Source organism: Amphiura filiformis, chromosome 3, assembly GCF_039555335.1.
Source record: "Amphiura filiformis chromosome 3, Afil_fr2py, whole genome shotgun sequence".
NCBI lineage: Eukaryota > Metazoa > Echinodermata > Ophiuroidea > Amphilepidida > Amphiuridae > Amphiura > Amphiura filiformis.
Genome location: NC_092630.1, coordinates 28366248 through 28379376, shown reverse-complemented (window position 1 = coordinate 28379376; position 13129 = coordinate 28366248). Strand labels below are relative to the sequence as shown.

General features: G+C 39.5%; 1 protein-coding gene across 1 annotated transcript in view; it reads right to left on the bottom strand.

The window, feature by feature from the left end:
- Window positions 1-13129, bottom strand: part of LOC140148312 (ATPase family AAA domain-containing protein 2-like) — a 40591-nt gene that overhangs the window by 23006 nt on the left and 4456 nt on the right. Inside the window, 8 exon segments of the mRNA XM_072170218.1 lie at window positions 420-531; window positions 1246-1353; window positions 1683-1806; window positions 4639-4761; window positions 5465-5591; window positions 6496-6632; window positions 7162-7703; window positions 8440-8561. Coding sequence (XP_072026319.1) covers window positions 420-531; window positions 1246-1353; window positions 1683-1806; window positions 4639-4761; window positions 5465-5591; window positions 6496-6632; window positions 7162-7703; window positions 8440-8561 — 1395 coding nt within the window.

Here is a 13129-nt window from a genome sequence, read left to right as displayed (position 1 = left end):
TTTTCATGTTATTTGCCTTCAGGGGGCATACTTTTGGCAGTATTATGCCTTGTTTTCCAGTGTAAATTGTACACTTCATCGCTACATGCTCGCTATGAAGACAGCCATCTTGGAAATTTGCTGAAATTGCGAAGGTGTTTCTAGATATTTTTAGGTTAAATTTTTTTAAATATTCCTAAAATCATGACAAAAAAGTCCCGGTATTTTTTCGGAACCCAAATGTATGTATACACTCTGTCGACGTCAAGATACAAAATATGTCGACATCAAAAAACGGTGCCGACACCTGCCCTAAAGATTAGTTACTGCGCATCCCATTGCCTTGAGCAGGAAGTAGCATCTTTGTCAAGGATCAATATACGGTAGTTTAAAACTGAAGAGCTTAATTTGAAGAGAGATAAATTTACTGGTTAACTTACATTAGTGTCAATAGTCATAGGATCTACATCTGCCAAGCTACTGCCTATTCTTTGACGATCCCTTATCACGCCTGACGCTACATCTTCCGCATTCAGATTCATTGGAAGACATCTTTGGGCAAACAAATTATAAAGAAACATATTAAGTACTGGGTATCCAAAAAATGTCACATGCACACATTAAAAAAAATCCAAGTTTATTTTAACAAAAATATAAATTTCCTTTTCATGACATACATGGTCTATGTACCCTCTCCTAGTACTCCTGTGAATGTTCGCAACTGAAGTACTTACTGCACATTCCTGAGCAAGCTGTTTACGTTATATTATGCAAAGTTCATTACCACCGTTACAGTCACTGTCCTTTTAGCGGGACATATTGTGTAGGCCCAGCCATAGCATGGCAAACACACTATTTTATTCTGATGAACAGAGAACAAAACTTGTTCAGATTCATTCTGAAGGTTTAAATTTGGATGTGCAAATATTTAAAATTGTCAATGCATTTCTTTTATGCATAAAGTTCAAACATGGAAAAAATAAGACAAAAATAAAAGGTAGTAAAGACAAAATGTGAAAACAAAGGTGTGCTTGTTTTAAACTTTCCTTGTGCGATATTTTGCTTGTAAGATATTGAGTTGAAAATTTCATTTTTTGTTGAGATACAATTTAATTTATTCATGATTAATATTTGATTTTCACAGGTCTTCGCCTGCCTTTGGTGCACAATTTGGTATCCTTCAATCGAGCCCAAATCTCTGCTTATCAGGCCTCAAGATTCAAAATTTCAAGGGCACTGAATTCCTAGATATTTCCTAATTTTTACCTCATTCTTGATTTGGCCATGCTTTTCTTTTTTCTTCTCTCAAATTTCCTCTCATCGTCGGAATCTGAACTTGTTGAGGAACTGTGGTGGGCAGCATGCTTTCTTGATCTGTAATTTATGAAGAAAAAATATTAGGAACTCAAACTCTTTGTACATAATGTAAAAGCTCTTGATATAGCTGCAAGAAATTATCTTGTGTATAGCAGAGATGCCAACATTAACATCCAGAAAATAGGGAGGATTCAAACAAAAATCAGGGAGGTTTTCAAAATTACATTCAACTTCAATGGCACATAACTTGTCAGAAATAAGGAGGTTGCCAAATTTGGGTGTCAAAAATGTTTACAAAAATAGGGAGCCTCCCTCTAAAATAGGGAGGGTTGGCATCTCTGGAATAGCAATAAACTGGATTGAACCCTGGCCCTCCGAGTACGTACCTTCTACTGAAGTGAGGACTCCTAATGGGTGTCAGATTACTAGTGTGTTTATTCAAACGATTTCGCAGTGGCGACAGCGCTTGGTCAAACAAACTGTCCCTCAGAGCTCTTCTTGGAATACGTTCTGATGAAGAAACATAACATTAACAGCACAGTTTATATGGGAATGAAATCAATTAAGGTCAAAAGGGAAGGGTTTCATCAATACATTTGACAGGAACTTCATATTTCCATTATGCAATGTTGATTTCCCTCCTTTGAACAAATGTATATTGATTCATTCAATTAATTCCTGATAATTTTCCCCACATTTGAACACATGCTTCACATACCCTCCCCCATCCCCCCCCACACACAGTGATATGCTGATTGATTGGAAAATAACATACGACTCTCCAGTGAGTTTCCACAGCCTCAAATTTCTCAATTACCTTCTATGGTGGGTTGGTAGCTTCAAATCTTACACTTGCAGTGACACACAAAAAACACCCCCCCCCCCTCCACACACACAGTGATATGCTGATTGCTGATTGATTGCAAAATAACATACGACTCTCCAGTGAGTTTCCACAGCCTCAAATTTCTCAATTACCTTCTATGGTGGGTTGGTAGCTTCAAATCTTACACTTGCAGTGACACACAAAAACACCCCCCCCTCCACACACACAGTGATATGCTGATTGCTGATTGATTGCAAAATAACATACGACTCTCCAGTGAGTTTCCACAGCCTCAAATTTCTCAATTACCTTCTATGGTGGGTTGGTAGCTTCAAATCTTACACTTGCAGTGACACACAAAAACACCCCCCTCCACACACACAGTGATATGCTGATTGCTGATTGATTGCAAAATAACATACGACTCTCCAGTGAGTTTCCACAGCCTCAAATTTCTCAATTACCTTCTATGGTGGGTTGGTAGCTTCAAATCTTACACTTGCAGTGACACACAAAAACACCCCCCTCCACACACACAGTGATATGCTGATTGCTGATTGATTGCAAAATAACATACGACTCTCCAGTGAGTTTCCACAGCCTCAAATTTCTCAATTACCTTCTATGGTGGGTTGGTAGCTTCAAATCTTACACTTGCAGTGACACACAAAAACACCCCCCCCCCACACACACAGTGATATGCTGATTGCTGATTGATTGCAAAATAACATACGACTCTCCAGTGAGTCTCCACAGCCTCAAATTTCTCAATTACCTTCTATGGTGGGTTGGTAGCTTCAAATCTTACACTTGCAGTGACACACAAAAAACCCCCCCCCCCCTCCACACACACAGTGATATGCTGATTGCTGATTGATTGCAAAATAACATACGACTCTCCAGTGAGTTTCCACAGCCTCAAATTTCTCAATTACCTTCTATGGTGGGTTGGTAGCTTCAAATCTTACACTTGCAGTGACACACAAAAACCCCCCCTCCACACACACAGTGATATGCTGATTGCTGATTGATTGCAAAATAACATACGACTCTCCAGTGAGTTTCCACAGCCTCAAATTTCTCAATTACCTTCTATGGTGGGTTGGTAGCTTCAAATCTTACACTTGCAGTGACACACAAAAAACCCCCCCCCCCCCTCCACACACACAGTGATATGCTGATTGCTGATTGATTGCAAAATAACATACGACTCTCCAGTGAGTCTCCACAGCCTCAAATTTCTCAATTACCTTCTATGGTGGGTTGGTAGCTTCAAATCTTACACTTGCAGTGACACACAAAAAACACCCCCCCCCCCTCCACACACACAGTGATATGCTGATTGCTTGCAAAATAACATACGACTCTCCAGTGAGTCTCCACAGCCTCAAATTTCTCAATTACCTTCTATGGTGGGTTGGTAGCTTCAAATCTTACACTTGCAGTGACACACAAAAACACCCCCCCTCCACACACACAGTGATATGCTGATTGCTGATTGATTGCAAAATAACATACGACTCTCCAGTGAGTCTCCACAGCCTCAAATTTCTCAATTACCTTCTAAATGGTGGGTTGGTAGCTTCAAATCTTACACTTGCAGTGACACACAAAAACCCCCCCCCCCCCTCCACACACACAGTGATATGCTGATTGCTGATTGATTGCAAAATAACATACGACTCTCCAGTGAGTCTCCACAGCCTCAAATTTCTCAATTACCTTCTATGGTGGGTTGGTAGCTTCAAATCTTACACTTGCAGTGACACACAAAAACACCCCCCCCTCCACACACACAGTGATATGCTGATTGCTGATTGATTGCAAAATAACATACGACTCTCCAGTGAGTTTCCACAGCCTCAAATTTCTCAATTACCTTCTATGGTGGGTTGGTAGCTTCAAATCTTACACTTGCAGTGACACACAAAAACACCCCCCCCTCCACACACACAGTGATATGCTGATTGCTGATTGATTGCAAAATAACATACGACTCTCCAGTGAGTTTCCACAGCCTCAAATTTCTCAATTACCTTCTATGGTGGGTTGGTAGCTTCAAATCTTACACTTGCAGTGACACACAAAAAACACCCCCCCCCCCTCCACACACACAGTGATATGCTGATTGCTGATTGATTGCAAAATAACATACGACTCTCCAGTGAGTTTCCACAGCCTCAAATTTCTCAATTACCTTCTATGGTGGGTTGGTAGCTTCAAATCTTACACTTGCAGTGACACACAAAAAACACCCCCCCCCCCCTCCACACACACAGTGATATGCTGATTGCTGATTGATTGCAAAATAACATACGACTCTCCAGTGAGTTTCCACAGCCTCAAATTTTTCAATTACCTTCTATGGTGGATTGGTGGCTTCAAATCTCACTCGCACACACCTCAACACCCCCCCAACCACACACACACAAACAAGTACATGCAAAGTGATACACTGATTGGTAAATGACACTACCGGTAGTAAGACTCTTCACCAAATCAAAGTTCACAATTACCTTCTATGGTGGCTTCAAATCTGTCTGGTGGTCTTCTCTGACGACGCAGGGAGTAGTTTTTCCTCGTCTCCTCTTCGTCTGAACTCTCCTCTTCTGACGATGTGGTGTCATCTGAATCGGAATCTAATGAAACAAAATCAACATAGATTTGACAAGATGTACTCCAGGGAAAGACTTTTAATTGGAAAAAGTTATCAAATTTAGCGTAATCGATCATGGTTTGTGCTTTGGTGACAATCCCGACTTTTGTTTACATTCTATTTTTAATCTGAAGCGGGAGGTTTGTCGCAATTAAGCAATAGCGGGACCCCTAATATTTAAGGTGAATAATACCCAATTCCCTGTTTAAGCCAGGCCTAGACTGAACTTGTTAACTTTATACAAGCCATTATATAGATTGATCCGCAAAAAAATGCCGAACAAATTCTGGGCCAGTGGATTTGCCCTTGGGACAGCTGGAAACATTCCAGGCTAGCCCAAAGGGCCAGCTTGTTTTACTCCTTATGTCTACCCTTGAATATATTGTGGCTTTTATGACCAAACTATACCAAAAAACAGCAGAAATTTCATTGAATGAACACAGCTGTCAACAGTGTGAAGTTTCTCTGCATACACTGTGTGATGAACACCCGTGTATAAAATGCATAACGTGGAAGTGAATCCAACCATGCCAACTCACTCATGATTGGTTAATATTTTCATTATTGTATCCACGGTAGTGTGTTCGCGTTGTACTATATAAGATAACATACATCTGTTGGCAGCTGTGTTTATTCAAATGAAATTAATTAAAATTTCATTGCAGTGCATTTATAACAACCCTTACCATCACTATCATCCGAATCACTATCATCATCATCCCCCTCCTCTTCTTGTTTCTGTCGTTCCTCTTCTGCTTTCTGTTGAGAAATCCTTCTGTTTTTTATTCTTGAATACATGTCAAGGGTGCTTCTCTGTATGATTAAAATGATATTCATGAAACTCAATGGTGAGTCAGATAGACAACACATTATGGAGGAGTATAAAACTCAATGGTGAGTCTGATAGACAACACATTATAGAAGAGTATTCAGAATTTCATTCAACATGAAGCTTATTGTAAGTAGGGGGCAGGTGCTATACTATACTGTTAGTGCTTTTGGTCTTAAGTACATGTACCCTCCCCCGAGGTATTATAATCTGTGATGTCAATATGTCAAGACACTGTTCTACACACTAAAAAGTAGCACACATGAACACTAACTCTTGTTTCACTCTAATCACACAATCACACTAGTAACAGTGTGAGTTAGTGTGAAACTTTGTAATATATATGATGCTGCACCCAGTGAGTTAGTGTGAAACTTTGTAATATGATGCTGCACCCAGTGACATTCCCACTGATGTTCAAAAACATTGGAGACAGTCAACGAAACATCATCTTTGCACAAGTGATTTGAATGTCAAAATTACAATATATTCACCTGGGGCTAAGAAAAGCATGTTGTCCACAAACCACATGTTTACCACAAACATTTTCTGTTGACCTAAATTTTCAATGTTCTGGTTTACAGAAATATAAATGCTTTTGGGATTCCCATTTATGTATTACAAGTAAACCTGGGGCTGAATGCAAATCTTCTCTAGACATACAGGACGTTAAATTACTACAGCAATCTAGTAATTAGTATAATACACCTGTGACATCAAACAATAGCGGAGTAAAGCCATACACTATTGTAACATTCCGCTTGGATGTACGGTGCTCAAAGCTTAACAGAAAGCGTCATTGGTGGCATCACAAGATTGCCAATTACTTATTTATTACTGCTACAGTCAATTTAAAAACAGTTTTGTACATTAAACTATATTACTCACATCACTTTTGGTACTTTTGGTGTCTTCTTCCAGGTTCTCCTCCTCTTCTTCATTTTGTTTTTTAGTTTGTTTCTTCATTCTTCTAGATGAGGACACTGGAGGACTAACATCTGCACCACCACTCAATAAAAGGTCAGCTGTGTACAATTATTAAAATAACAAATTCAAAATAAGATTATTTGAATTCGCTCTTTGAGATGAGATTGAAAACAGATTATAAAATTCCTTAATTTCACTCTTTTGCCTTTATTTATTACCGTAATTTGTTCCATTAACCGAGTGGTTATGGTATAACCAACTTCATAGAAAGCCTATTTGACATTTCCATTTTGGTTTATTTTGGTTAATATACTCTACTCTATAGATGAGTTGACTTCTGACATCAATGCCTGGCAGTATGCGCACGCATCATCACAATTTCCATTGTTTTTTGCCTGGCAGTATGTGTGCGCATCATATTTTGATTAGGGCTTGTGTTTTTAAAACCACCGCCACATCACAATAAGGCTATTGAACTAGTGGTTGTATGCGGTTCACTCAAGCATAAAAATATACCAGTCCCTTGCATTTGTTGATAAACATTGAGGTCAGCTCATCTATACATCTCCACTTTCAGAGATCTGCAAGTTCTAAAAATGAAATCTTAATACAGTATGATCCACTTACTTGAATAGCAGTTCCCTATCAGAGTTTGGTTCATTGTGGCGTAGATCATTTTCCGCTCTCTGCTGCTACGTCGAGGAGCTGCTTGGTAATCCTGATCGTACTGATCATCACTCTCCCTATCCATATCCTCGGTATATGTTCTACGCTTTTTTCCAGCTTTCCACCCCGGTTTCCTCCCAGGTTTCTTCCTTGGCTTAATTTCGATTTCATCATCTTCCTCGTCGTCCTCTTCCTCATCATTGTCTTTCTCCTCTTCTCCATCCTCCTCCTCCACTTTCAGCTGCTTGCTTCTTCTACCAGTTTTGAACTGCCTACTGGTCTGTGTTATGACCTCATTATCTTCATCTTCTCGAAACCGGGAAGGAATTTTTCTTGTCCTTGGGCTTCGCGGTATTTCGTTATCCTCATCGTCTTCATCTTCATCTTTTCTGTAGCGGTTGTTATTGAGGTATTTCTTGCCAGAGTCCTTGGATCTTGTTCTTCTAGGACTCATTGATGACACCCCAATAGGGGTCTCGTCATTAAGATGCCGAGATCGACTCCTGATAGAATAAGGATGGAGGCTTGGGTTATTTAAGATATTATCATTTGTTTCTAACCTGCCCAGAAGAGTTCTCCTGAGATAAGTCTGAATATTGGTACCAAACTTGCTCAAAATGTCAATAAATTTGATTTTACATTATTCATTTTAACTGATGGCACCCAGGGCCTAGATTTCATGCCAGTTTGCGAGAATCAAAACCATCCAAGTCACTTTAATGATTCAATGAAAGAAATTGGATCTCATATTTAACAAATGCTACGAGAATCATTACGAGAATCGATTCTGTGATTCTCGTCGAATCCGAGGCCCTGGGCACCTGCCTGGCAAGTGGTTTCAAATCAACTTGAATCATTTGCATTTTTACAATGGTTATGCCTAAAGATCACCCATTCACAGCCTATGTATAGCAAAGCACCAATAACAATATTGCAGTATACAGTTAATTTTGATGAACTTATTGTTGTTCAACTTGCAGTAAAAAACATTTTAGTCTAACTTGGGATTGTAGACCAAATGTTGCGTAAATAAAATCTAAAATTTATTTCAAGTTTTACCAGGCCCGGAAAATATGTTTATTTCCCAGCAAGAGAAATCTATTTCCCCCAACTTAGCAGGATTTTCCACCATTTCGTATGTATTTCTTTATCAAGAAAATCAAAATTTTCCTCCAAATTACTAAATTTCCCGGCAACGAGATTGCCAAATTGCCAACTTTTTCCAGGCCTAAGTTTTACCTTTGAGGGTAATCCGCTGGAGTACTGCTATCAAGGCTGCGTGAAGCTCTACCTCTGACAGTCACTCTCTGACGCTTACTTTGTGGTGTGATATCATCAGCACTGCTAAGCTCACCATTCTCCTAGTTTGAAAAAAAATATTGAATACAAATTGTGATTGCAACTTCTTGTGTTCCTGACTTAGCCAGTTTGACCATCCACCTTTGTCATCTCGAGATCATATTTTCGTGACTTAAAGTCACGAACTCACACACACACGCACAAGTTTGTGACTTCTTGACTTAGAGCTTGTGTTACAACTTACAAGTGCCATGATAATAGTTATTAAATGATGGCACTTGTAACACAAGTTCCAAGTCACAAAGTCAGGATCTCGAGATCCTAACTCTGTGGACACAAGTCAAGAAGTCACAAACTTACCAAAAAGAATCATACCAAATCGGCAACCTCCTTGATGTTTGCTGGTCTGCTGGAGCAGCTAATGGAACTCTCACATTAATCGCGCGCACATTTCGACCTGACCTAAGTAATTCCACCAAAGTTGGCGATAGTACGACTTTTGTTAGTTGAAGCTGCCGACTCAACCGTATCCAGATCCAGGAACTGTATTGCCACCGTATGTTGTGTATAAACCCACAAACATGTATGACATATGTACCCTTGGTGGACCCAACGGCACACGATATAATAACAGAATGCCATTAGCTTTGTGTTCTTACCACCAAACTCTACACATATCTGCCAGCCACTTGATGTATGTTACTTCCGGCCAATAAAAAGTTCATGGCGCCCAAATCAATTCTCACCAAATGGAAGGACCTGGAAGAAAGCAACCAACCGTCTCAAAACACACATTCCCTCAATTGCTGCAGCAGTTAATGAAAGCTCTTGAACAGAATTCCAAGGATATAACATGGCATCTGGTTTTGCCACATGTGGCTTTGTTCCACTTGACAGAGAAAAGGTGTCAGCAAGACTCCCACAAGTATATGATGACACCACAGGTTCAAGAGTCTGAACTAGATGGATGATAGCATCTTGTCATTCTTGAAGTCAACTTATTATGATGACACACAGGGACAACAAAAGAGAAAAAAGGAAGTGACCGTGACTCCGGGTAAGAGTGTAGAACAAGAAACAGCTGATGATGGCAATGAAGAAAGCGGCGAGCACTTGCTTCCCTCTACATCCACATAAGCACATAAGACTTCAGAAGAAGACTATAAAGACTATAAAGACGATCAAGCATTTCAAAACCAAAGTGAAAGATAATATTATTCTTAATTACATTTAGTATTTTATCTAATTTCCTTGTACGGCTTAAAGTAATTTAATTGTGTATCGTATAATCTGTAATATAGTTAATGTAGTATTGAATTTATCTCAGTAATTTCTTGCATATTCTTGATCACAAAACAGGCTCTTTTGGTTTTTGTTAGGGTAAATGGGGGGGGGGGGTGTTTTGACATTTTGCGGTATATTTTGTTGTTGTTGTTATTTTGAAACTTTTTTTTGTTTTGTTAGGACAGGGGGTTCTTAATACAGGCCATCCGGCCTTCCGAGAACCTCCTCATTCAATGTATGTGTTTAATTGTTGTGCTGCTATATTTTATATTTGAATGAAATAAAGATGAATGAATGAATGAATGAAAGAACTACATCTGTGTCAAGCCTGATCAACACCTTGGGCTGGGACCAGAGTCTTAGCCAGAAATCAGAAACCACCCGTCCAAGCAGATACCAAAATTTGACCCTCAAATATAAAACAACTTGAAATACACCCATGGAAGGGTCACTGGGGTCAAATATGTCCTGATTTGGCCTTAACATGTCACTCTGAATTGGTCTCAATTTCATATTACCTTAAAATCATCTGTTTTAGAGCTATCACATCTGTAAAATCCATTAAATCCACCCGTCTAAAATTAGATTAGCCCGTCTTAAAGACGGGTGGACGCATGGCTGGCTAAGACCTTGGCTGGGACCAACTCCATACCAGGCGCCTGGCATCACAGCTGACCATGTTCTATAAGATCCAACATGGCCTGGTCAACATACAGCTGCCACACATTATCCAACCAGCATCATACATGTACATAGGTAGACACGACCATCAATTGAAATATGCCATACCAGAAGCCACCATAGACTGCTACAAATATGCATACTATCCTAGAGCCGTAAGATTGTGGAACCAACTACCATCAGCGACAGTGTTAGCACCATCTTTAGCCACTTTCAAGGAAGCCGCCCTACATGTACCAGCTGTGAGGGGGATGAAGGTACCTGTTGGCTCAAGACTCCTGTAAACCGAAAGCGAAATGGAAGAAAGCGAAATGGAAGAAAGCGAAATGGAAGAAAACAAAGTGGAAGAATGCGAGATGTTTACATATTTTCATGCACAGCAAAACATGGAAACGAACAAAGATCGCTATTGAAATATTGAAGGTTTGAGAAATTATAAGAAGTTTCTTGTGCTGTTGCTGGAAAGTGGCAAGTGAATTTAATTGAACAGAAAAGTTAGGCCTATATTACAGCATTTTAAAGTCAAATATTTGCATCGCAAATATGCGATACAGTGTAGCAATTTGTATCGCAACAGTGCTGATTTGTGTAGCAAACTGTGATGCGATGCCGGCAATCACGGGTCCTGTAATCATGCATTATAATACTAAATTGCCACCAATCTTTCACCCGATTTTTCAGTCCAATTTTAACCACAGATAGTCGCGACTATAGTCGTAGTCGCGACTATTTGCTGCCGACTAGTCGACTAGGAAAAAAGTGATAGTCGCCCAACTCTACTAGCCACAAATTTGCTCACGGATGCCCTCGCATTCGTGGCTAGTGTCCTTTCGTATATAATTTCGGGGGGTAAACATATTACGTAAGACTACATAAATTATAATGACAATACAGCATGATAAACATACCCTGAAATAACCACCTTTTATCTAACTTCACTTACCATTCTGTTACTATACGTGTTAGTGACATAATTCCCAGATAGTATGTCCCATTTTAAGTGTACTCACATGAATATTTCGGCACAATTTGTGATAAAATCGCTCCCTTCTTTTCGGGTGATCGCATGTTCAATGGATACAACACGTGAATAGCAGGACTGCGTCAGCTCGGGCCCATGCTAACTCGACCACAAACTAATTCGGCCCTGTATAAACCCACTTAGGGGTAGGAAGTTGGGGGTGAATTTTTTTAATTTTTTTTTTTTTAATATCATGCATTTATATATATCTAATGGTGCGCCCCTTACACATAAAAACGTGGTTTTATACAGGGACCAAATTTGCATGTGGTCGAGTTTGCCTTGGACCGTGTCCTTGATCGAAATGCCCTGGACTGGTTAATCGATCGACAAGCATAACAGGTGTTATCTGAATGAGGTAATCTCGTACCTACTAAGTGACTGTCCAGTCATAAATCACCAGAATTTATGTGTGTACAATTATCTCATAGGTTGAGATTATTTTCCACGATGTGACAGCTACGATAAGCGGTACTGTAAGCAGCGCTGAATTAGGCTCCATATATCATCTTATTTTTGAGGATCGTATGTATCAAAGATGTCAAAAGGTAGGGTTGAACCTAATTAAGCTTATAATGACACGCTTATGAAAGTGTGTTTGTGAAAAATGAATGAAAAATGTTATCAATGTTTATATGCCGGCGCATCTTTATGCACCGTTCCGCACAAGAACGTCTATGGTCCGATCTCTAACGCAAATCGAGACTATGCTCGAACAACTCATTAATCTAGGATATTACGGACTTTTTTTGGATAAAACATCATACAGTTAGAAAGATTCCTCTTTAATCTCTTTAAATCGTAATTTATTTTTCCATTTGAACATAAAAATCATGTTTAAAACATAGACAATTCTTGCATGTTTTATGTGTTTCCAGATACAAATTCGGAAATTGGGAAACTACTGGACTCCCTATTTATAAGGAAGGAAGAAAGGAAGAAAGGAAGGTTATGTCTAAATTACAGTACTGTCATGCTTCAAAGAATCCGATTAGATTTTGAATGCAGTCATTCTAGTTGATCAAATTTGTGACTAGACTTCTCGAGCAAAGTCCTTGATGGTGGAAATCATTGAAATTTTCAAATGTACCCAATGCATGAATGTTACTTGAGAACTCTAGCTTCGAATTTGCACACGATAGTTACGCATTCGATACTAGAGTGCGTTGGTATGGTTTTTCAGTCGGACAGCAGTGCAATTCTGTGCCCCGGTTTCTGCAAAGTGCAATAGTACGGAAGTCATTAGACTGCGGAACTCGGTCTTCAATGATAGTCAGTAATTTATCTTTTGGACATTATATGACTATCATTGAGCAGTTTCAGACAATAGCTCGGGACTATTGGTTATCTTTTGAATTCTTTCATGACCACTGAAGCATAGTCATGCCTGTCAACTTAGTCAAGGACACTCGTCGTGAATTGAAAGCCCATGTCGCTCACCACAAAAGAATGTCATCATAGGTCATAAAACACCAATTTGGTGTACTTCCGCGCCTCGGAATATGATGTTTAAGGTCTAGGACTGGGAAGTCATGGCCCTAGTAATGGTGAGGAAGGAACAACTTTAGGGCCATCCTGATCATGATGTTATGGGTTATCCTGGCATTTCGGCTTTTTGGTGTCTTTTGCTTGTATCCATGTATT